At 41.6% G+C, this 26,593-nt stretch overlaps 1 protein-coding gene across 19 annotated transcripts in view; it reads left to right on the plus strand.

Moving 5' to 3' along the window:
• Positions 1-26,593, plus strand: part of PARD3 (par-3 family cell polarity regulator) — an 823,651-nt gene that overhangs the window by 126,829 nt on the left and 670,229 nt on the right. For all 19 annotated transcript variants that reach the window (XM_064285100.1, XM_010600277.3, XM_010600267.3 and 16 more), the window contains exon 2: positions 5,608-5,709. In XM_064285100.1, the coding sequence (XP_064141170.1) occupies positions 5,608-5,709 (102 nt within the window). The remainder of the gene's footprint in view (positions 1-5,607; positions 5,710-26,593) is intronic.

The raw sequence follows: 26,593 nt of genomic DNA on the forward strand, positions 1-26,593 counted from the left end.
TAGGAGGGTGAAGTAGGATCAATAGAAAGTTTTGTACTGTGATGTTAGCATGTGTAGAAATAAAAGATTGACAGCTTTTAAAGGCTCAAACTTGAGTCCTGACCACCAGTTTCCATATTTATTGTGGTTTTAAGGAACATTAAGAGTGAGACTGGAGATAGACTTCTAAACTTCTCTTGGGGATGTGGTGATGGTCAGGAAAATTCCTAAAGAAGAGGATGACTGAGACGTCTTGAAGTCTTGATGGGTGGAAAGGGATTAGCCTGGCTGACAACAAGGTAGGACTATAAGCATTTGAGGCCCAGGATCTCACTGAGAATGGTGGTGGGGTGTATATCAGTGCAGGGCTTGATACAGGCTGTGAGAGAGAAAGTGGTGGGAGAGAGGCTGGAAGGTAGCAGATTCTAAAGATTGAAGTTATGAGATTGAGGAAGTCTTTGTTGTTTTTAGGTGCTGTCCAGTCAGTTCTGATTCATAGCAACACTATGTACAACAAAATGAAAGACTTCCTTGGTCCTACGCCATCCTCACAATTGTTGCTATGCTTGAGCCCATTGTTGCAGCCACTATGTCAATCCATCTTGTCGAGGGTCTTCCTCTTTTTCGCTGACCCTCTACTTTACCAAGCATGATGTCCTTCTCCAGGAATTGATGCCTCCTAATAACGTGCCCAAAGTATGTGAGACGTAGTCTCACCATCCTTGATTCTGAGAGGCATTCTGGTTGTACTTCTTCTAAGACAGATTTGTTTGTTCTTTTGGCAGTCCATGATCTATTCAATATTCTTTGCCAACACCAGAGTTCAAAGGCATCAATTCTTCTTCGGTCTTCCTTATTCATTGTCTAGCTTTAGCATGCATATGAGGCAATTGAAAACACCATGGCTTGGATCAGGCTCACCTTAGTCTTCAGAGTGACATCTTTGCTTTTTAACACTTTAAAGGGATCTCTTGCAGCTGATTTGCCAAATGCAATGCGTCTTTTGATTTCTTGACTTCTACTTCCATGGATGTTGACTGTGGATCCAAGTAAAATGAAATCCTTGACAACTTCAGTCTTCTCTCTGTTCATCATGATGTTGCTCATTGGTCCAGTTGTGAGGATTTTTGTTTTTTTTATGTTGAGGTGTAATCCATACTGGAGGCTGTGGTCTTTGATCTTCATTAGTAAGTGCTTCAAGTCCTCTTTCAGCAAGCAAGATTGTGTCATCGACATAAGGCAGGTTGTTAATGAGTCTTCCTTCAATCCTGATGCCCTATTCTTCATAGAGTCCAGCTTCTCAGATTATCTGCTCAGCATACAGATTGACTAAGTATGGTGAAAGGATACAACCCTGACACATGCCTTTCCTGACTTTAAACCACACAGTGTCCCCTTGCCTCTTGATCCATGTACAGATTCCTCATGAGCACAATTAAGCATTCCGAAATTCCCATTCTCTGCAGTGTTATCCATAATTGGTTATGATCCGCATAATTGAATGCCTTAGCATAGTCAGTAGAACACAGGTGAACATCTTTTTGGTATTCTCTGCTTTCGGCCAGGATCCATCTGACATCAGCAACGATATCCCTGGTTCCATGTCCTCTTCTAAATCTGGCTTGAATTTCTGGCAGTTCCCTGTTGATATACTGCTGCAGCCGCTTTTGAATGATCTTCAGCAAATTTTTGCTTGCATGTGATATTAATGATATAGTTCGATAACTTCCACATTTGGTTGGATCACCTTTCTTGGGAACAGGCATAAATATGGATCTGTTCCAGTAGGTTGGCCAGGTAGCAGTCTTCCAAATTTCTTGCCATAGATGAGTGAGCACTTCTAGCACGGCATCCATTTGTGGAAACATCTCAACTGGTATTCCGTCAATTCTTGGAGCCTTGTTTTTCGCCAGTGCCTTCAGTTCAGCTTGGACTTTTTCCTTCGGTACCATTGGTTCCTAATCATATGTTGCCTCCTGAAATGATTGAACGTCAACCAACTCTTTTTGTTATGGTGACTCACTGTATTCCTTCCATCTTCCTTTGATGTTTTCTGAGTCACTCAATATGTTTCCCGTAGAATCTTTCAATATTGCAACTTGAGTCTTGAATTTTTTCTTCAGTTCTTTCAGCTTGAGAAATGCTGAGCGTGTTTGCACGTCATCATAGTACTTTGTCTTTTTGAGCTTCCCTTTGAAATCTTCTGTTCAGCTCTTTTACTTCATCATTTTTTTTCCTTTTGCATTAGCTACTTGACATTCAAGAGCAAGTTTCTGAGTCTCTTCTGACATCAGTTTAGGTCTTTTCTTTCTGTCATGTCTTTTTAATCCCCTCTCCCTTTCTTCATGTATGATGTCCTTGATGTTACTGCACAGTTCATCCGGTCTTTGGTCATTAGTGCACAACATGTCAAATCTGTTCTTGAGATGGTCTCTAAATTCAGGTGGGATATGCTCAGGGTTGTACTTTGGCTCTTGTGGACTTGTTCTAATTTTCTTCAGTTTCAAGTTGAACTTACGTATGAGTAATTGATGGTGTGATCTGCAACCAGCCCTTAGCCTTGTTCTGATTGATGATACTGAGCTTTTCCATCATCTCTTTCCACAGATGTAGTTGATTTGATTCCTGTGTATTCCATCTGGCAAGTTCATGTGTGTAGTTGCCGTTTATGTTGGTGAACAAAGGTATTTGCAATAAAGAAGTCATTGGTCTTGCAAAATTCAATGGTGCGATCTCCAGCATCCTTTTTATCACCAAGGCCATATTTTCCAACTACTGATCCTTCCTCTTTGCTTCCAACTTTCACATTCCAATTACTACTAATTATCAGTGCATCCTGATTGCATGTTCAGTCAATTTCAGCCTGCCGAAGCTGGTAAAAATGTTGAGTTTCTCCATCTTTGGCCTTAGTGTTTGGTGCATAAATTTGAATAATAGTCCTATTGACTGGTCTTCCTTGGAGGCATATGGATGTTATCGTATCACTGACGGTGTCATACTTTAGCATAGATCTTGAAATGTTCTTCTTGATGGTGAGTGCAACACTGTTCTTCAAGTTATCATTCCTAGCACAGTAGACCATGTGATTGTCTGATTCAAAATGACCAATACCAGTCCATTTCAGCTCACTGATGCCTAGGATATCCATGTTTATGCATTCCATTTCATTTTTGACAATTCCAGTTTTCCAAGATACATACTTCGTACATTAATGGATGTTTGCAGCTGTTTCTTCTCAGTTTGAGTCATGCCACATCAGCAAATAGAAGTCTTTAGGTGGAAATTTATTTCAAAGGGGTGACTCTGCATGTTCTATAAAGGCTGCAGTTTATGATACACGAAGAGAAAAGGATTTGGAAGCTTAAAGAACAGCTTCTTAGAAGCCAGATTTTAGAGTCAGTTGGCTTCTGTGTGATGTGTTTTAGAGATGAAAGTTCTGCCAACTGAAAGATTGGTGTTTTGAGGCCACCTAGAGGTACTTCAGAAATCCTGGAAGCATAGTGGTTAAGAGCTGCAGCTGCTAACCAGAAGGTCAGCAGTTTGAATCCACCAGGGGCTCCTTGGAAACCATACGGGGCAGTTCTACTCTGTCCTATAGGGTCGCTATGAGTGGGAATCGACTGGATGGCAGCGGGTTTACAGGCACCTCGGAAACCCTGGTAGGGGAGTGGCTAAGTGCTACAGCTGCTAACCAAAAGGTCAGCAGTTTGAATCCACCAGGCGCTCCTTGTAAACTGTACGGGGCAGTTCTACCCTGTCCTGTAGGGTTGCTACAAGTCGGAATCGACTCGACGGCAGTGGGTTTTTGGTTTAGAGGCATCTCAGAAAAAAGGCCTGACGAACTACTTCTGAAAAATCAGCCATATAAGCTCTATGGAGCACAGTTCTACTCTGACACACATTGGGTCACCATGAGTCAGAGTTTACTTGATGGCAACTGGTTAGAGATTGCTTGGGGGAAAAGGGAAGAAGGATATACCTGTTCTCAGTGACTAGGGAATGATGGCGAACACCTTTTTTCACCCACAGGATATTAATTATTTCTGATTCTCCTTGGAGTGTTAATATTATCTCGTAAAGCAGATTAAGAGTATAGTTTGTTTTGGGGCTTTGTTCTTTCCTGGCTTAACAAATCTAGAAATTCGAGATTCCAGAGTACTCCTGGACTCAAACAGGTTTCCTGATGTCATTCCTGGATGATATTGGTAATCAGGGAATTCACGAAAAGTCAGATTGGCCCCATGAAGAAGAGGATACCAGGATGTGTGTGTGTGTGTGTGCGCGCGTGTGCATGCGCGTGCATGTGTGTATTTTAAACTTACTCTTGGTGTTCTGGATGAACAATTGATGTGAGTACTGAAATTCCTTTTCAAGTGGTCCAGATAGATGAGGCTGTAGAGCAAGTGTAGGTTATTTGCATAGTAGTTGGTATGGTAATGCATAATAACTTTGAAAATTAGGGTCTGTGCTGCTTGGTGTGCTGGCTAAAGAGGAACAAGGACTTGTCATTCTGTATTTTTCATAGGAGTGTTCCATTTTAGTGGTTATTAGGCGTGGCTTGTTTAGCAGTTCACTTGGAGAGCTCCTTAAGGGTGTGGATTCCCTGGCTCCACCCTGAGGCCCAGGAATCTCAGTTTTAACTATCACTCATTTTTTGCTTCCGCCTTCCCAGCATTCCCATCAAGACAGAGCCACACTAAACATCACTTTCTGATGAGAAAAATAGAGTGCAAAATTGAACTTTTTGAGAGCAGCTCTGTGTTGTGCAAAATTCAGTAGCTAACAGCAATACATACAGTTTCGTGTATTTTGATTTGAGGATATAAATGAGAATGATTGCAGATATTTAAAAATAAACAACTATCTTTTTTCAAGTAATTTTAAGATGTGGCTTCATGATGTTACATATAAATACCACACACACACCCCGAAGTATGTAAAATTTAAAGTGAAATATTTTGTGTCTTCCTCCCCCAATTCCATTCCCCAGAGAAAACCACTGAAAATTTTGTTGTGTCATTTTTTTGGACATTTTAATGTACATATTTGTGTGTGTGTAAATTTGCTTTTACAAAGATATGCCCAAATGACACACGCTGCTGTGAGCTCGCATTGTTTCCTAAAGGTCCTGCCAGCGTCTGTCTCTGTCGGTATTCAGCCTGTTTGTAGGTGCGCTTTCAACCACCAGGGTTTGCAGCTTACTTTTTACAGATAGGCCGTGACATGAGTTTTTCAGACGTGGGATATGTGCTGCTTGCTTATTAGAGTATTTCTATAGATTGCGTTAAGAAGCTTAATAAGAATTTCATAAGAGACAATGGGAAAACAGGTATACTTTAGGGAAATCATTTCTTTTGCAGTGAGTTTTGCTGGTTTCTGCGGTTCTCACTGTAATAATGTAAGCAGCATGTGAGCCAGAAGGAAAAATGTGCCTGAGCGGCTCCGTCATAAACGAAAAGGAAAATTGACTGAACGCCACGGATAGGGAGCTACCTGAATTTTTAATAAATTGTGGTGGTGTTTTTGTGGTCAATTCCCTTTTATGGGCAGAAAGTTATCACATTTTAGATTACAGAATTCCCTTTTGGTGATGCTAACTTTACTCAACATTTCTGTTCTTTTGTGTAGGATCCAAACTACTGGATACAGGTGCATCGATTGGAACACGGGGATGGAGGGATACTAGACGTCGATGACATTCTCTGTGATGTAGCAGATGATAAAGACCGGGTGAGTTCAAGTCCAGGGCAAGGCTCCTCTGAATGCGAGGCTGGAGAGCGGATGGGGGTGCTGGTTAGGTAGGAGTGCTTTCCTTCCTGCTTTAAATGTGAGTAAAGAAAGCTTGGGCCACCCGCTCATATGTTATGGTTTATAGTGACTGACTCTTTAGTACCCTGAACCCCAGGGGAGGGCATTGATACCTGGGACTTCATAATAAATTTTGGAATCTTAAAATTGCAACCTTTTAGATGTAAATATTTAAAAAATGTTGTAGTATCATCTTTTCCCATTTTTTTTTGGTAACCAAACACGATGCCTGTCTTGATGATTCAGGTCTGCTGTTGTGATCGCTGTACCACATGCAGGGGCTCTGAGTTCTGATCCAGCACTGGCCCAGGGGTGATCTGCCCCGGCAGCCAGTCTGTGTGATGTGGCCACCTTGCTGAAAAACTAATGCAGGCATCGAAGGCATCCTTTCCAGTGTATTCTTGGCTTTCAGAAAACCATCATTTCTCCATTGCTGTTCTCGGGGTGTTTTCCCCGTGCAATGCCATTTTCAGTGGCACCTGTGATTTCGGCCCCATGAACATGGCAGCCCACAGGCACTTTGGCGTTAGATCACACCCATCCTTTTGCTTGTACTCTTTGATGGAGTGGGAGGAAGAGTGAAACTGCACTTTTCAAGAATTTATTACAGGGTGTTTTGACTGTGTGTGTGTTGGTCAGCAAATTCTTCCTTGTGATGAGGTGATGAGACTTGGTCAGGCATAATAGAACCATTTGGCCACACTCTTTTTGTGTTTGACTTGGAACAAAATTGCATAAGGGTTCACAGCCATGTACAAATTGTATCATCACTGCTGTGTTGAGGTAATTACCTGATGGATTAGCCTCATCATACAACTTCATTGTAACAGCACACACACAAAACCAAGCCAAGCCAGTTGCCAAGTCGATTCTGACTCATGGCGACCCCAAGTGTTTCAGAGTAGAACTGTGTTCCATAGGGTTTTCATGGCTGTGACTTTTCAAAAGCAGATTGCCAGGCCTGCCTTCTGAGGTGCTTCTGGGTAGGTTTGAACCACCAACCTTTTGGTTAGTAGCCGAGTGCATAACTGATTGCACCACTTGGGGACTCCTTGGAATAGCTCAAGGCAGATTAAACCACAGAGGCTACAGTGTGGGGCTGGAAGGTGGACACCCTCTGGTTCCTTATAGGGACCTTGCTCATTGCTGGCTCTTGTCTCCCCTCCCATCCATCGGTCCCACTCGGGTGTGAGCTGAGTGAGAGCAGCCATTGTGTCTTGGTCCCTGGAGCATTCCTGATGATTAGCATGGTGCCTGGACCTTAGTTGGTGGTTGTGTTAATATGTTTTCTTGAAATCTCAAGGAAAATGAGAAAATTTCGGATACCAGATATTGTGTGAATCCATGGATATTTGATTCACTAGCTCCTGCCGTGATGGAGCTTGTCCCGTGTGGCTCCTGTGGGCCAGGGACACATTGTGTCAACAGATGCAGAACTTTACTGCCAGTTTCTGGTTTGCTGCTGTTTCTCTTGGGGCCATTCCTCCACTTTGAGTGTTTCAGCCAACTGAGAATAGGGTGACTTTGGAATCCCTTTCCTGCAGTCCACAAGAAGAGCACCATCAGGAGATCTAAACTATAGTGAGTTTATTGTGTAGTTCCGCTCACAGGTTTAAGTGACTACTGAGACTCAGGAAGTCTTTGAAGAGATGCCCTTTCCCAGCCATAATATTCAACGGGGATGAACGAATGCTGTACTGATCCTTCAGTGTTCTTCTCTTCTCCCTTCTTCTTCCCTGAAATGGAGATGTTTTTGTTCATTTTTCTTTGATAAAAATAATACAGCTCCTTTTAAAGAAAAAACTGAAACATACAGAAAATTTATAAAGAAGAATTTATCTGGAATCACACTGTTGCCCAACCATACCACTGCAGTCATTTTGGTGAGCTGACCCATTTTTAAATTCACATATATGCTCACCGTTTTTTTTTTTTCCTTTTATATAAAGAGCCTTGGATAGCAACATTCTTTTTCACTTCGCTTTGATCGTAAATATATATCCATGTCCATTAACCATAGCTGTGCTGACATAGTTGCATAGTATTTGATTTTATTAATTTAGCGAGAAAGGTGAGTGATCTGTGTATTTTCATTGGGTGTTGTCTGCACCCTGAGCAGGAGTGATGAGAGGGCCCATCTCTCTACCCGTGCTTCCTGATTCATTGTGTGCACACTTTGGCTTCTCTGCACATTGTACTTGGCTTTGTGCCTTTCAGTAGACGGAATATGGAATCCAGGCGATGAGATGGCTTCTCTGATATGCCGGCCTCTGGTGTATCACTTGAAATAATCTGTTGCGAAAGTTGGATTGTTGTATGAGTAGGGTTTATGGGACGGTGCATAATGGAATTGCTCCACAGGATCCTGAACTAAATTGACTTGTTTATGGTCTTAAAGGCTTATAGGGTACAGATTGCTCTTTCTCATCTTGTTCCCTGAACTCCTCATCAACATGTACGCCCTGGAGAGAGCTCACGTTTTGAGTCAGTAGAATGTCAAGATGTAGATACTCAATGATGTGATTTAAAAGAAAATTCTTTGGAAATATATTAAGACTTATTTTATGGCCCATGTGTATTTATTGCATTTTATTTGAAAAATCCATGTGTATTTGAGAATAATGTGTACTCTGCAGTTGTTGAATTTAGTGTTTTATAGTCCCGGGTGGTGCAAACAGTTAACATGCTCAGCTGCCAGCCAAAAGGTTGGAGGTTGGAGCCCACCCACCCGGAGGCGGCTCAGAAGAAAGGCGTGGCCTACTTTTGAAAACCCAGCCATGAAATCCCCAGGGCGCGTCCCAGGGTGATACACATGGGGTCGCCATGAGTTGGAGCTGACTCGATGGCAGCTGGTGTTTTAGAGATTAATTGGGTTAAGGTGGTTGATGCTGTTGTTCAGATCTCAGGGGTAATTTGTAACTCAGCGACTGGAAATGCATACTCTTCTTTGAACACAGTTAACTGTTGCATCACACAGTTACCAAGGGTAAGACAGACTCTATGATCTGTTGAAATCACAGGGTCCTTAATACACTGTTCTAAATTTTGAATCCTTGTGAGAATTTGGTGATGATAAATTTACATCTTCTGGAATCTTTCGTTGTATTTTCTATACAAGTTTAAAAAAATCTTTTAACCTGAGAAAAAAGTTTTAAGCAATCAGTAAAGTCTGGACATGCTGTTGATATATATCATGCTGATTTGGGTTCAGTTTCCAAATAGAAAAATGCTTTACTACAGACCAAAAGAGTTTTTAAATCAGTGTTTTATTTGTTCAGAAATATTTAAAAAATATGTCATTAATGTAAATGTTCTTGGACGAGGCTCCCAGACTAAATGGACCATTTTAAGTTGCACTGGAAGTGCCGTTAATGACCCAAAGAGCAGCACCGGCTACCCTGGTGTTTCGGACGCAGCGTTCAGACCGAGGGACTGTGCCATGTCTGTGTATAAGTGGCTCTTGTCCATGGCTCTGAGATTCGATCCTGATTTACTTATCCTGGGGTGTTTTCAACCGTTTTTGGCAGCAGCTCTGAGTAACAGGATCCTGATAGCTGTTTCCTTTTAAGTTTAACAAAGGCATAGAGCTCCCTTCAACAATCCATTTCCTCTAAAAAATGCCCTGTGTTATGAAAATCTCCTGGGTGCCTGTTTAAAATGGAGATACCCTGGCCTGGCCCAAGCCTAGAGGATTAAGATCTTGGTGGGTGGGGCGTGGACATCTGCATTTTAAAATCCCCTCCAGGTGGTATTTGGGCTCATTAAACTTTGAAAACCTGGCCATGCCTTCAGATTATGCAATGGAGAGAGTTCTCTCAAAGGTGCAAATTCTATACCTGGTCTTTATGAAATTATGAAAATTTTTTTGTGTGTGAAGGGGGAATTAGAATGAGGAGGTAATATTTCAAATGATAGCAAAAGCACATTGAAATAAAGTACCTAATTGGCAGTCATTTTTCTCATTATTGTTTAATTTCTAAAATTCAGTATACGACACTGAAAATGTTTTCCTTTACTACTGGTGCCGGTAGAATTCTAACGTCCAGGAATTTATACAAATTTGTTCAAAATGGTGCTGGCATGGGTTGTCTTGGGTTACCGGAGTAGGTTTGATTCTTTTTGCCAACATATAAACTATTCAGATTTTACTTTAAGGAGCCCTGGTGGTGCAACAGCTAAGCGCTTGGCTGCTAATTGAAAGATTGGTGGTTCAAAGCCACCCAACCAGCAGCTCTGTGGAAAAAGACCTGGCCGTCTGTTCCAGTAAAGATTATAGCCTAAAAAACCCTATGAGGCAGTTCTCCCCTGTTGCATGGGGTTTTTATGAGTCAAAATGGACTCAAAGGCACCTAACAACACCAAGTTTTATTTTGCCAGGGCAGTGGTGGTTCAGTGGTAGAGTTCTCCCCTTCCGGGGGGAAACCTGGGTCCAATTCCCATCCAGTGCACCCGTGCATAGCCACTACCACCTGTCAGTAGAAGCTTGCGTGCAGCTATGACGCTGAACAGATTTCATCAGAGCTTCTAGAGTGAGACAGACTAGGAAGAAGGGCCTGGTAGTCTGCTTCCAAAAGTTGGCCTGTGGATCACAGCCTGTGGCATTCCGTCACAGGCATGCGTTTTGTTCCGCTGTGCGTGGGGCTGCCATGAGTTGGGGGCTGGCTAGATGGCAACTAACAGCAAGTTCTATGCTGGGCATAAAACAATGTCCCTCCCTCCACTTTGCAGCTTTCCAGTAAGTGAACAGAGAATTGGCGCACACGCTGTCACGGGGTCTTACTCTTCGTATTTAACTCTCGCTTTTCCCAATTCACATTTTGACTAATTGTGAGACGGAAATGGTCACCCCGTTCTCCCTGGCATCATTTAGGCTGGCCGTAATGCATTTCTCTAGGTGAGCTTTCCTGAGTGCTCAGCCAAGTTTTAGTTTGTCTGAGCTTGTTTCTGGTTTTGGTCCTCATTATTATTTTAGTGAGCCTTTCCTCATTTTTCATGAATGGGTCTAGGTAGGTCACTTCTATCATTCCCTCTGTGTCCCACAGTAGATTTAGAAATTTCCAAATATATTGCAGAAGATACTTGGGAATCACTTCCTTTGCATGAGGAGCCCTGTTGGCACAGCGGTTAAGGTGTTTGGCTCTTAACCAAAACGTCGGCAGTTGGAACCCACCAGATGTGGCAGTCTGCTACCAGCTACAGGCTCGGAAGCCCTATGGGGCAGTTGTACTGTGTCCTGTAGGGTTGTTAAGAGTCAGAATCGACTTGAATAGCAGTGGGTTTGGTTTGATTTTGGTTCCCTTGCGTGAGGGTCATCTGAGACTGACTGTAAGGAGCAGAAATGGACATGACAAGTACTTAGAGTGGCTGATGGATTTGAACCGGTGACCTTTTGGTTAGCAACCAAGCACTTTAACCACTGCGCCACCAGGGCTCCATATGTTTAAGTGTTATAGAGTCTCTATACAGAGAGAAGCACGCTGTTATTTTTATGCTGTGGGTAGTTGGGGTCTGTACCATTTGTAGATAAGAATGCAGAACATATGTTTTATATCTGAAATAATGATCATTTAAATGAGTTTATTTGGTGATATTGAAATGAAGCTCTTTAGACAGTGAAAGTTAACAGTTATAACAGACACAAAGATAATTTAAGTTTCTTTGAAGAATTCCTCTTGTTTAATGCATGAACGTGTGTGTGCCTGATGAGAGAAAATTTAGAGATTTGAATTCCCTTGTCAAGAAGCATCAAACACTAACTGAAGTATGCAGATTATTTTTAAAATGTCCGTATCCTCAGCATGGGAACGGGTAAGGGGGTCCTGGACTACCCTCCTTTTTGTCCCCCCTAATTGTTTTGAGCTCATTTTTGTTTAGGGCGTGGCCCATATCCAGCATATGATGCTGTTTTGTTGTCTTAAGGGTTTTCTACTAACTATGCACCGATGTTTTCATAAGAAGGTATCTTTGGTAGGTGAAATTTTCAAAGATCCCATTTCTTTTAATCCTGAAATACACAGGATATTAAAATGAACTTGGGTGTGTTGTCAAAAGACAGAAAGGAGCCCCTGGAAAATCATTGTGTCAGGACTCATTGTGTGTGTTATTGTCAAGGACAGTTATTAATGTTGGGTGGTGTATTAGGAGTCTCTAGAGAAGATAGAAAGGTAGAGAGAGAGAAAGAAAAAAGAAAATAAGGAAGTAAGTCATTCCCTGGGTGGCACAGTTGAGCACTGGACTTCTGGACTCCTAGCCAAACAGTTGGTAGTTCGAACCCACCCAGAGGTACTTTGGAAGAAAGGCCTGGTGATCTTCTAACAGCCTTGAAGACTCTGTGGAGCATTTTACTTTGCATACATAGGGTCACCTGAATCGACTTGACGGCAACTAGCAACTATTTATATAAATATATGTGTGTGTGTGTATATAACAATGTGTGTGTGTGTGAGAAGAGAGAGAAAGATTGGTTTTAAGGAATTGGCTCAGGTATTGTGGGGGCTGGCAAGTCCAAAATTTATAGATTAGATGACAAGCTGTAAACTCTGGTAGTTGTGTGTCTGAAGTTGGTAGCCTAGGAGGCTGTCTAGAAACTCAAGACACTTAGGTTACAGGCTTGAGGGCATATCTTTCTCCCTTGGAAAACCTCAGTTGTTGCTGCTCTTAAGACCTTCAAATGATTGAATGAGGCCCACCCACCTTGTGGAGGGTACCAATCTGCTTTTAGAGCCCTGATTGTACAGTGCTTAAGAGCTCAGGCTGCTAACCAAAAGGTCTGCAGTTCAAATCCACCAGCCACTCCTTGGAAACCCAGTGGGGCAGTTCTGTGCTGTCACAGGGTCACTGTCACAGTCTACTCAAGGCAATGAGTTATTTTTTTAATGTGCTTTACTTGAAGTCAACTGATTTAAATGTCAATCACATGTAAATAGCTTCATAACAACATCTAGACCAGGATGTAACCCAGCAACTTGGCACCATAACCTAGCCGTGTTGACAGATCGTGTACCTTCCTGAGGACTGTCAGACTGTAAAAACAAAACCACACAAGTAAATTATGTGTTAGTGAAAAACAGTGATAACTGAAATGACTGACGTGTTCTCATTTCAGCTAGGTTATTTAATTATTACTAAACATGTGAAAGCTATTTGAATTAAATGTTTTACAGACGAAAAAGGGCAGGCTGCAGGATGAGGCTTCCAGAGACTTGTACAATTGCTGTGTGGCATCATACACTTGATTTTCCCAAATTTAAAATCAGTGAGGAAGATCTGTGCATTATATTGTAAAACCCTTTAGAATGCTTTAAATAAGCAGTTTACACTGAGTTTTTTCCTTTGGACAAATCCTGGCTTGATTTTTACAAGGTGTAATGAATTATGATATCTGCCCAGGGTGTTCCATGGTGACCAGTTTATTGCTTTTGGCTGGTCAGATAGATTAGTCATAGGATCTGTGTTCCATGCCTTCCCTTAAAGGAAATGAGTATAGCCCAGGGGATCGCACTTTTTTTTTTAATTTATTTTTTCAAATTTTACTGTGTTTTAGATGAAAGTTTACAGTGCAAATTAGTTTCTCATTCCAAAATTTATATACAAATTGTTTTGCTATGTTGGTTGGCATCTCTGTGACGTGTAAGCACTCTCCCCCTTTCCCTTTCCACCTTGGGTTCCCCATAGCCATTCGTCCAGTTTTCCTGTCCCTTCCTGCTTCTTGTCTTTGCTTTAGGTCAGGTGTTGCCCGTTTGGTCTTGTATACTTGGTCGAACCAAGAAGCATGTTCCTTACTTGTGTTGTTGTTTGCTTTCTAACCTGTCTAATCTTTGGCTGAAAGATAGACTTTGGGAGTGGCTTCAGTTCTGAGTTAGCAGGGTGTCCAGGGGCATAGTCTCGGGGTTCCTCCAGTCTTTGTCAGACCAGCAGATCTGTTTTTTTTTTGTGAATTTGAATTTTGTTCTACATTTTTCTCCCGCTCTGTCGGAAACTTTCTTTTGTGATCCCTGGCAGAGCAATTGGTAGTGGTAGCTGGGCACCATCTAGTTCTGGGCTCAGGCGGGTGGAGACTGTGATTCACGTGGTCCGTTCTTCCTTTGCACTAATATTTTTCTTCTATCTTTGGTTTTCTTTATTCTCCTTTGCTCCAAATGTGATGGAATCAATAGATGTATTTTAGATGGCCACTTGCAGGCTTTTAAGATCCTAGACAGTACTCACCAAAGTAGGTTGTAGAACAATTTCTTTATAAACTAGGTTGTGCCGGTTGACCTAGATGTCCCCTGAGACCATGGTCCCCAGCCCTCAGCCCCAGTAACTCAGTCCCTCAAGGTGTTTGGATGTGTCTAGGAAGCTTCTATGGCTTTGCCTTGGTCAAGTTGTGCTGACTTCTCCTATATTGTGTGTTCTTTCCCTTCACCACAGTTAGAACTTGTCTACTGTCTAGTTAGTGATTTGCCCTCACCACCCTGGGTTCTTTAGCTGCAGGGTGTGGCAGGGCCCAGCCACAGGGTGGGGGAGTAGATAGGAGGAAAAAAGAAGAAAGAGAAAAGAAAATAATAATAATAAAATAAAAGAAAATGTAAAGAAAAAAAACAAAAACTGGCAGCAAGGCAGGGCCAGTAACTGGGTGTGGGCGGATCCAAGGGCTGGTTGGAAGGGAGGGTGGTGATGTATGGGGCTAGGTGGGAGGGAGAAAGAAAAGAAAGAAGAGAAAGGAAAGAAGAAAAGGCAGTGCTCTGTGAGCCAGTGGGCAGACGTGGGTGGACCCTGGGTGACGGTGGGCCTGTGGCTCTCTAGCCGCAGTAGTGTGGCAGTGCAATGTGATCTGCCTGGAAGAGGGGGAGGTGGTGTACTGGGCTTAGTGGGAGGCAGAAAGAAAAGGACGGAAGGGAAATACTGGGAGACAGCAGGTGGGGATAGGGCAGATCTGGGGTGTCACTGGGCCAATGGCTCTCTAGCCAAGGTGGCAGAGCCTGGTGGGAAGTGGTGAAGGTGGCATATGGGGCTAGGCAGGAGGGAGAAAGAAAGGGGAAAAAATAAAAATAAAAAATAAAAAAGTGGTATGGCAGAAGCTGGCCGGTAGGAGCCTGGTGAACCTGGGGGAGCAGTGGGCCGGTGGCTCTCTAGCTGTGCAGCACGACGTGGCTGATGTAAGGGACGGAAGTGGTGTCGGGGGCTAGGTGTCAGGGAGAATGAAAAGAAAGAGAAGGAGGAAAGAAGAAGTAGACAGACCTGGGCCTGCCTCCCCCCCACCCACTGGCTCCCGTCTCGCTATTTTTTCTTCATTTGATGCGTAGAGTGCCGGGATCGACATTTGTATCTGTTTTACCTAGAGTTTGGGGTCTTCGCTGCAGAAGGCCGGCATGGTGCATCTGTCTGCAGCATCGTGTTGGCTTAGCCAAAACTCTCGGGATCACACTTCTAATGCAGTCATCGTAATCTTTTGGTTTTAGGGAAATGTACATTTTAAAGAAGCAATGTTTCTGAAGGCATACATCATCAGAAAACCTCAGTATTTACACAGAAAACATTAGTAGGAAATACTTATGAAGTAAGTTACTGTAGCTTTAATCAAAAAGAATAACATGTGGTCTGCTGACTTCTGACGAATATTTGAGATTGAGATTAAGTGGAGTAGATGAATTAAACCCTAGCCTCTACGTCAAACCAAAGCTAAATTGCACCCCCCTCCACCTTTCTTGAATAAAAGCTCCTGAATAACAGTAAAATTTAAAAGACAGCCTATGTATTAATTTCCTTTGAAAGATAATGAAACTATTATTTTTAGCTATTTCAACAAATTCATTGAACTTTTGTTCTATTCCAGGCATTGCACTTAGCCCTAGTATATGATATTGAAAAAAAGGAGACATTGTCCCTGCTCTCCTGGGCCTCCGGTGTAGTGTGAGAATTAAAACAAAGAATACAACTAATTAAATGTGTAAACACTAAGAGAAGGTGATTCTGAAGAAAAGGAGTGACCCTATGAGAAATGTAACCAAGTACCCTGACCAAACTTAGAGTAAAGCAAGACTTGCCTGGAAAAACAAGAAAGATGATCAAGTAGAAATCTGAAGGACCAATAGGGGAAACTGAGGCAGTGTTAGGTGATCATATTTATATTCTAGAGACATCTACCTGGTGGCAGTGTGAAGGACGAATGTGTGGAGTGATAGAATGGACACAGAAAGGTCATCAGCAGGTTTGTGGGAGGAGGTGTGAGACTGGTAGGTGGACCAGGACGTATAGTCGGAAGTAGGTAGATTTGGGAGCTATGTAGTGGATGAAGTCTGGCGGTAGGACCATTCACCAAGGTAGGGAGCACAACAAGGTGGCCAGTGGAGGCCATGCCTTTAGTGAGATTGAGGTGCCTTGGAAATGTCAGTTATGCAGGTGGATATTTGGGACTCGAGTGTAGGTAAATTTGTGACTCAGATATAAATTTGTTAAAAAGGTGGTTAAAACAGCATACAAATCATGGTCTAATTTCAGTAGACTTAATTATGGACACTGGAAAAAATTTGAAAGGGCGGACAGAAAGTGTCAGTAGTGTTTCTCTTTCAGGGTGGAGTGTGTGATTAACTGGGGATTGTTTTACTCTCTATCTATGTTTTAATACCTCCATAATTTTACTTCTGCCTAATTCCAATACGAAGAAAGCAGTTTTAGGTAATTAACTAGGTAGGCAGCTTGAAATATAGCCTAGAATAGAATCGTCTTTTTAAACTTTAGTATGAATTGGCATACGGCAGGAATGATTTTAAAGAGTTTGATAACCTGGAATTGAAATAATTTCTGCTAGTAGACTTCATTAGCTAGATGACTTGATTAATTTCCTTTTAAATGGATTTATTTTAGTTAGACTGTAAGGAAGAAAGCATTTAAATTAAATCCCATGTAGAGCACTAACCAGCTAATTAATTAATTCATGGTGATTATTCCCCCACGTTTAAATATTTTATGGGTCCTGGTTTACATGAAGTCAATGGGTCTGTGGGCCAGGAAGGGCAGGAGCAGGTATGGTGGACGTGGAGGTGGTGAAGTGTGGTAATGGAGTGAGGAGGAAAGGGGGCCTGGTCTCCTGCGGGAGCGCAGCACACGTGAGCAATAGGAGCTTGGACGCTGGGGACAGCCTGCCTGTACGGCAGCCTTCCTAGGGGACTCAGCCTTCCTAGGGGACGGGTCAAGACTTTGTCTGGGGCCACACAGCGAGGCAGGAGGAGATGGGGAGGGAGGGAGGCAGTCTTTAGTCTTTCAGTGGTTGTGTGAATCTTAGGCTAGACTTGCTTCCTTATGCTTTGCGTTATGTTGCTTCATAAGCTATGGGGGTCTTGTATGGGGGACCTGGAGCCACACTGCCTGGTTTGAATCCTGGCTCCACCACTTCTTTATTTCATGAGCTTAGGCACATTATTTAGCCTCTCTAGCTTCAGTTTTCCCATCTATAAACAGGGCATAATGATAAAAAATGATACTACCTACTTTATAAGGTTGATTTAAATTTAAACCTGAGAATTCTTGTCAAGGCTTTAACATTGTGTTTGGCAAAAATTAAAACCCGTTGCCGTCGAGTTGATTCCGACTTATAGCGACCCTACGGGATAGAGCAGAACTGCCACAGAGGGTTTCCCAGGAGCAGCTGGTGGATTCGAACTGCTGATCTTTTTGTGAGCAGCCATAGCACTTAACCACTCTGCCACCAGGGCTTCCTGGCAAAAATTAGTTCCCAGTAAGTGTTAATTGGTGTTACCACAACCATCACTGAATTAGGCTGACTGTTCATTCTTTTAATACAAGCTTCTGAGGGTTCATTTTTGAAACAAACTGGGCTACCTTAGGTATTTGTTTTATGAAATGACTTTATGTAAGTAATCTTTTTTATTTGCGTGTTTTTATATTTATATATAAGTCAGCTAATATAAGCAAAGTTTTCTTTCTCTCTCTCTTTTTAATTCACCCCTTCTGTGATACACACTGTAGCAGGATATAGTCACACCTTTGTACCAACCCTGTAAGCTAGCTGGGGTGTCCTCATTTTAAAGAAGAGGGAAAACCAAATATGTTTTGAAAACTTTGACATCTCTTTCCGCTTCTCTGGGTTCCAGCCTGACCCTAAATAACAAATATTTTAAATATTGGCTGGGCTTGGACAAAGAAGCTAGTTTGGCTAATAAAAATGTGGGTTTTAACTATATTTTATATTGTCAGCTTTCTATGTCTTCTTATATAACTACTTGTTAAAATGTCAAATGTTGTGTTGGGTGTAACTACACACAATTCCTGTTTTTACTGAGGCCCCTGCCCATATATCAAGCTGAAATTACCATGTTTGTTTGAGTAGATAGTAAGCACATATTGCAAATTCACTTATTTCTTTATTCATGCCATCCTTTCTATATTTATTCACTCAACACATACTTGTTCAGCCCTCAGTATATTTGAGAAACAGCTGGGGATGGCGAGGATGGTGAGCAGGAGGGGGCAGTTTCCTGACCTCAGAGAGCCCTCAGTGGAGTGAGAAACATGGGTCTGAGGGAGCCAGCCTCGTGTTGTGGCTGAGGCGGGGGTGACGTGGCTGAGGCGGGGGTGACGTGGCGGAGGTGGGGGTGACGTGGAGGATGGGTGACTTGGAGATGGCCTGATATGGTAGAGAATGGGGGTGATGTGATAGAGAAGTTGTTGGAAGGCTGTCTTTCAGGAGGAGACGGGTTGGCTGGACTGTGATGGGTGAGAAGGGACCAGTCCTGGGAACAGCTGAGGAAGCAGCAAGTACAACAATCAGAAGTGAAAAAAGGCTTAAGGTGTCCATACGTCAAAAGGGAGTTAGTGTGGCTAGAATGCAGTGAGCAGCCTGGAGGGGGGAAAGAGACTGGAGAGAAAGAAAGAAAGAAAAAAAAAAAGATAGGGTTTATATTAAAAAAAAAAAAAAAAGACCTTGAATTGTCAGACTGTGGAAGGACATAATTGGATTTGTATTTTTATGTTTGCTTTGTTTACTTTGGGAAGAATGCGTTGTAGGTGGGCAAAAGAGGAAAAAAGACCCGTGAGGAGGTTACAGGCTGCCATCCAGTGGAGAGAGGATGGTGGTTGAGATTAAAGTGGAGTTGGTGACAAGTAGGTTTGGAGTTAGAATTTCCAGGGTTTCAGGCTATGAATAATGAAAGGAAAGAAGAAATTAAGGATGACTTTCAGGGTTCTGGGATGGTATAGAGGTTTTATATTACTGTGATATAGAAGACATCCCGGGAGTGGGATAACGATGGAGGCTTGCAGGGAGTTAAGTCTTCTGTCTGGGTTGTTCAGATGATCTTTGAAGTGTGTATTAGATATCCAAGCAGAGATGTTCAGTAGGTCATTAGATGTGTAAGTTTGAAATTGAGGGAGATGTAGGAGTTGGAGGTGTAAATTTGGGAGTTAGCACCATGTAGAATAGATAGTATCTAAAGGCACACAGCAAATAGTATTTCCAAGTGGTTAAAATTTGCAGTCGTAACAACCTAATAATGTCTGTTGGTTCCTCTGATAGTGCACACCCTTTACTTAATACTAGTCCTTGACTGTGATGGAAAATACTAGTAAAATTTTATTGGAAATATAGTAAAAAAAAAAAAAAAAAAAGGAGAAATGGAAGTCCTTAAATTCTCCTGCATCAAAACATTTGAAAGAGAGTAAGATAAAATTTAGATTTTGAGGAAAAACAACTAAACTCAAAATGCCACAAAAAGACAATATCAAAAAAAAAAAAAAAAAAAGCCAAACCCGTTGCTGTCCAGTTGATTCCGACTCATGGCGACCCTATAGGACAGAGTAGAACTGCCCATAGAGTTTCCAAGGTGCGCCTGGTGGATTCGAACTGCCAGCCTTTTGGTTAGCTGCTGTAGCACTCAACCACTGTGTCACCAGGGTTTCCAAAAAGACAATGGAGGGAGAAATATTCTCAGCCATGAGGCAATAGTATTACTTCTAAAATATGTCAGAGACTCACACTCAGAAGCCGCAGAGAATGTAAAACAGTGATAACCATTTGCTGTTAAGTGGCTGGCGTGGGGAAACCCTGGCGGTGTAGTGGTTAAGTGCTATGTACGGCTGATCGAAACCACGGTTGTTCGAGTCCACCAGGTGCTCCTTGGAAACTCTATGGAGCAGTTCTGCTCTGTCCTATGGGGTCACTATGAGTCGGAATCAACTTGAAGGCAACAGGTTTTTTTTGGGGGGGGGCTAGCATGGGACTGCTACTCAAGAAAGAGCTTATTCAACGTAATAAAAGCAAATAATAGAAAATCAGAAATACTCCTGGGAAGAGGGAATTATAGAATCTGTAGCCTCTCATTCAGACTCTGAGGATGTTCTTTATATCTGAATGTATGGTATATTACTTGACATGTTTCTTACAAAAGATTGTTAAGAGACACTTGTTTTTAAGGGGACAGCCCAGTGACCGTTTGCTTTCCGGAGTTTTGTTATTGGCAGTAATGGGTAGTGTCAGCAGAGGGATCTGTCACTGCCAGGACCTTGTGTGTTGCTGTGACGCTGGACAGGTTTCACTGGTGCTTCCAGACCAGGCTGACAAGAAGGAAGTCCTGGCAATCTCCTTCTGAAAATCAACCAGTGAAAATCCTGTGGACCGCAACGGTCCAGCCCCATTGTGCATGGAGTCCCCATGAGTCAGGGGTAGACTGGACGACAGCTTATGACAACAAAATCATATTAATATCTCATTTTCTCACGTCTTATTTTTCATGATCTCTCCTCACACCACCTCAGTTTAGTTAGACCTGAGATAAAGCAGAGGAAAGATGTTTTTGCTGCCTTTTGAAGGGGCATGAAAACTAACATCTTTTCCTCTTCCTGGGACGGAGGAGAGGGTGCCCAGATTCCAAATTCATAATGCCTGTGAATATTTCCTTCCGTAGTTTTCTGCACAGGGTGCAGCATTTGATCACTTCATATCTCATTCACTGGACGAACAGAATGTTGAAAAGAGCTTAAAAAAATAACCATGTTACGAGGGCTCCTGTTCTGAAGTAGGAGTTGTGATTTGATCTTATCCTGTAGCCTCCTGTCTCTTCTGGCAAAGAATGAGTTAAGGAGACTTCTTGGAACCTGCCGAATTTACTCATGCCCTGCTAAGTCCTAGGTGTGTTACGACGCCCTGTTTTTCCCTTGACAAACTGCTCTTGGCCTGTTTAACTGGAGAGGGTTGTTTTCATGTGATGCAGTGGAACCTGTACCTGGCCTTCCGTGGTGAGCCCGAGATGGATGTTGTCAGATGCAAAGTCTGTGGCGTCCTTTGAGGGTTATTATTTGGAATGAGTTCTGTCTCACATCTCTCACTCATTTTCCTGGTCATTCTTTCTGGAGGATAGAGCACGAAACAGATCGTATATCTGGGTTTGGGGGACTGTTTATTTGGGGATCGTTTTCTTTTGTAGTTAGCTTTGGAATCCTGGTCACTCTGAATATTGTCTTTCTTAATGGATTGAGATGGCAGACAGGTTGAAAAGGAAACCTGCAAAGAGGTATTACTCTTTTTCTGGTACTTCTCGGAAGGATTCAGTGAAGGCATTGAGGTTTTCAAGGTCGCTGAACCTCAAAAGAGCCACTTCAGAAATCAGCAAAAGGCAGGTTGGTACAGTAATTTCTGACCCCTTTAAATTTCCTTTGGTATTCCAAGTAACTCTTATTCTTTGTGATTCTTTTGAAAAAGTTTCTTGATTAATGTGAACATTTTCTTATGGCTTATGAACACATATTGATATGTTCTGTGCCGTCAGTCTGTGGATGTTTATTATTGATTTGTGTGTGTTCGTTGAATCATTTATTAAAAAAATTTACATCAGTCTAATTACTGCCACAAAACATAAGCTATGTATAATGTTATCAGGAGATTATGATGACTAACACGGTATCTTCTGGCAAAACATGGTTTTAATGAAGACCCTTCTGTTACCCAAACATCTCATTAAAAGGATTAGTTAACTTTTATGTATATACATAATATTAGACTAAAAGCACATTATCTTTTCAAAGGGATATTGTTCCTTAGGATTGTTTGGAATTTAACTTCTTTTTCTAAAAAATCCTTTGAGCCTGCTGACTGGAAATATAAATGATAGGAAGAGATTCTGACTGTGTGCATTCTTGATGTTTTGTGTTAGCATTTATGTGCTGGGCATAGAAGTTTAAGCTGTTCAAACAATACATAGCACATACTTTAACAGTGTCAGATTCCTTTCTTAATGTTAATTTTTTGGAGCTATGCTGCAATTACCAAACAATGACAATAAGTAAAAAGTAAAAGTAACACCAGGCATAAAATGTGATCCCCCTCTCCCCCTTGTGATTTGTTTTTGGGTGACTGCCATGGGTTCTTTGATAGAATGGTTGTTTTTGAGTTCCAGAACCATGCAGAGAATTGCTAGTCTTGGTATCTGTGGCCCCACCGGCTAGGAACTGTGACTTCCACGTTACAGATAAATGCCTCAGAACGACTTGCCTTTTGTAATAAAAATTCAGCTCAGATAAGTTATCTGACTAGTGTATGAAATGTGTTTTCGTAACATCTCAATGGTTTATACAAGCAGACACTGAAAATTAATACGTATCATCAATTCTGCACCTACTTTGGTCTTCACATGTCTGCTAAGTCTTGAGTAGTTTTAGCTTCACCCTTGTGTTTCCTTCACTTTCTTTATTAACTTGGAAAACGCTGGCAAATCAGAAAGAAATCAAGTCTGGGACCTTCCAAATCTCTGTTTTATAGATAGTATATTTTCTCCAGCAGAAATCACAGCCATGATAGATATTTGTTGGTTAAGAATTCTCAATAATCCTGAATTATTTCAATGTGACAATGTTTATGTTTGATCAATAAAATAAGGACACAGAGTAAAACCTTCTTCTAGAAATTAAACTCTATGTATAGAGTATATGGCATGCTAACCATAAGGTTGGCAGCTCAAACCACCAGCGGCTCGTGGGAGAAAGATGTGGCATTCTGCTCCCGTGAAGATGACAGCCTTGGAAACCCTATGGGGCAGTTCTCCTCTGTCCTTTAGGGCTACTATGAGTTGGAATCAACTCGATGGCAGTGGGTTTGGTTTTGCTTTTGGGTGGTACAAACGGTTCATTTATCATGTTTGTTATTACTAACCAAAAGATTGGAAGTTTGAGTCCACCGAGAGGCACCTCAGAAGAAACGCCTAGTGATCTACTTCTGAAAACTCAGCCATTGAAAACATGTAGAGCACAGTTCTACTCTGACGCACATGAGTTGCCATGAGCAGAAGCCGACTCTATGGCAGCTGGTTTATACAGAGTATATTAAAGAAAAAAAAAAAGCAAAAAACCCAAACACATTGCCGTCGAGTCAATTCCGACTTGTAGTGACCCTATGGAACAGAGTAGAACTGCCCTATAGGGTTTCTAAGGAGCCACTGGTAGACTTAAACTGCCGACCTTTTGGTTAGCAGCCTAGCTCTTAACCGCTGTACCACCCGGGCTCCATATAGAGTATATAGAAAATAATACCAGAAAAGGAATGAGGAAATCAAAAGTGCTGCCTGAAAGTATTGTAGCTGATTCAGTTGGGAAAGCTTTTTCTCTTCCCCCTTGAAGAAGAAGCAGGTTTAAAACTGTGCTTGAATCTGAGGGCGGAGGCCTATGTGTTGACATTTTGTACTTGAGAGTTGAATATGAGTGCCCTGCATTGTCATTAAGGATTCCATAGCCTTGTTTATAGACATAGGGTGTTAACCTGGAGATCTCTGCCAAAACCCAATTTGTGTAATTAAACTCTGCTGAGCACGTCTGACTTCCTGCCTTAAACTACTTCTGGTAGCTTACAGTTTCCAGCGATGCTGGAGGTAAATCCAGTGGTAAGAGTAATGAACGTGATGTTCTGCTTTTATAAACATGCATTGAAGTTAATAACTGAAGCTCTAAGCTGTCCGGTGGAATGATACTACTTTTTCATTTCAAAATGAGACGGTGGCTTTTGGAGGAGGCATGGCGTCGTTAGAGGTGAGGCCAAGGAACTCAGCTAGATCTCCTGCACAAAGCGCCCAGGTCATTTTGTGTATGGTTATGTGTAACACCGATGAGAAAGAAAGACACATCCCCCCACCCCCAGGCAAGGTACACCCCCTTTCTAGAGCATTGCTTCCTGGCTGGAAGGCAGCTTTCATTATCTGTAATCGCATGTGATGTTTAAGCAGTCATATAATTTCACTTTTGTGCATCACTTTCTGTTAGAGGGAAGGAATCCTTAGAAAGCGTAAGTTTCAAACATCATTTGGTGTACTGTTTTGGGGAGAAGTGTAGTTTCACCAAGAGTAGAGTAGTATCTCTGAGATTTGTTAAGAGAATTAAGTGAGATTATGTAGGAAGTGGGATAAAATAAAGGGAATCTGAAATATCCTATATTGGATAGTTTGTGGGGTCAATAGGTGTGATGGTTAAGATTGTGTGTCAACTTGGCTGGACCATGATTCTCAGTGTTTATATGTGATCACTCCCATGCTGGGATCTGTCTTGAGCAGCCAATCAGTTGAAGAGGAGTTTGCTTGGGCGAGTGGTCTGCATCTGAATATAAGTGGACGTTCTGGCTTTTGCCTGCTCTGGACCCTGCAGCTGCCTCTTGTTTATCTAACCTCTGGTTCTTAGGACTTGAGCTAGCAGCTTACCTGCTGATCTTGGGCTTGGTCGATCTGCACAGCCTGTGAGCAGGAGTCCTGCTCACTGACCTGCCATCTTGGGTTTGCCAGCACCTGTGGCTACGTGAATCAGGAGAAGCCTCTATCCTGATCCACAGACTTGGGACATTCCAGTCTCTATAGTCACATGAGCTGTTTCCTTGATATAAATCTCTCTCTCTGTACGTGTATTTACACTTTTTATTGGTTTTGCTTCTTTAGAGAACCCAGCCTAAGACAGTAGGTAAGGGGATTTAATGGCAAGCATGCATGATTCACATTCCTGCCTCAGCAAAACCACAACATGGAGTGAGTTTTTGTGGTATGTGGTTGAAATGTTTTAGGACATGTGTGTGTGCATGCCTGGGTACACGTGTATAACGTAAGTCATGGATTTCTATGATATACTTTGACACCTAGGTTGTGATTATTTATTCACATGTCTATATATGCTGACTTCTGCATCTAGATTGGACAGAAAATTATAATCAAGATGCAGAAGTCAGCAGAGTGATGCATTCTGACAAGGTTGGTGAACAATGGAAAAACAAGGTTGCACATTAAGGAAATTAGATGAAAGAAATACTAAAAACTCTGAGCTGGACATACATGTTATGAATTATCTGTTTAAAAGCCACCCCGCCTTTTATTTTTGGTAAATAGAACACAGAGAACCCAAAATAATGCTGCCTTGATCTTAAAGGCCTTAGAGTAATAATAATTTGGAACTCCACTGACAATTTCCTAGAGTAAGAAATGAAGAGAATTGGGTGAATTTTGTATTTAAAGAATCCAGAATTTTGCAATGTCTGTTACCTGTCGTATGTGTGAAGATAGTATACCAAGATGTGCTGTCTTGTGATTTGCCATGTCCTACAAAAAGTGGTACGCGGATTGTGGCTAGAAGTTTAGTTCTGTACACAAACAGCTGTGTACGCACAGGGACACCCCAGTCATCCTTTCCACTATGGACGGTGCCGCTTCTTGTTTGAGAAAATGCAGATGTGTATAGGATATTTGAAGTACAACATCATTAATCACAAAACATTAAAGCATACATATGCTTCAGTTAAGTGCTGTGTTAGAAAACTACTTGGTTTAATTCATCCGATAAATTAGGAATTTATAACACTTCTCCTGTTTAATCAGGTGTGGTAACACTTTTGATTTGTTAACAATCAAAATGGATGCAAATACTTTCTAAGTAGCTTTTTTATCCAGATTCCTCCTCTTTTTTTTTTTTTTTTGTTCTGAGAGAATGTTTTAGATTCCAAGTAGAAAGTAGAAGGTATATTTGTGGATAATTTGCAAGTTTATTTTTTTCTTCATTAGCAAGATAGTTTCCTAATTATAGCAGAAAAGATACTGTTAACTGTTCATGTCATCCAGACCTAAAGGAGTGATGTGTTCTTGATGGGTTTTGTAACATTGTTTTGTCGCATAAATATTAAAATATTGTGTTGCCAAATTTATATATATATATTGCTTCTCCTGGAACTGGATGTTATTTGTAAGGAGTCAAATTAGTGAGATGATCCTAAATTTAAAAACAATTCATAGTTCCAAGAGTAGCTTATTTATAATTTTTTTAAAGTTTAATATATATAATTAAGTGAAAACATGCATATTGCAGTGTATAAAATATACGTTAAATAAAAGATTACACAATTATAAACCTGAAGAATTTACTACTCTCAGATTGAATTGGCTTACTTCACAGTATTCTCAGAAAGACTTTTTGATTGGATTGTCCCAGGTTCTCCTTAGTTGTTTAGGGAAATGTTGTATAGGGTGTTGGGCTAATCATACTTGTCAGTTCTGTATTGATGTTTCTTCGTGAAGGTGCTTTGGTCTGAAGTGGCGGCTAAAGGTGAAATGGGCTGAAGACAGCTTTGGATTTAAGAAGAGATTACTCTGGAGCATTGAAGGCCTCAATATTAAATGGAAGTGGGAGTGCACATAGGTGCGAGAGAGGGTGGAATTTATCATCATACGGGGCTTTCATAAAGGCACTCTGGGACACAGGTTTAATGAAGAATCAAGTGGGGCCAAAGTCTTTAGCTTTATTCTTATTCCGTATCCCTTACTCCAAATAAACACCATACAACACTGTAATATTAACA

Source organism: Loxodonta africana, chromosome 4, assembly GCF_030014295.1.
Source record: "Loxodonta africana isolate mLoxAfr1 chromosome 4, mLoxAfr1.hap2, whole genome shotgun sequence".
NCBI lineage: Eukaryota > Metazoa > Chordata > Mammalia > Proboscidea > Elephantidae > Loxodonta > Loxodonta africana.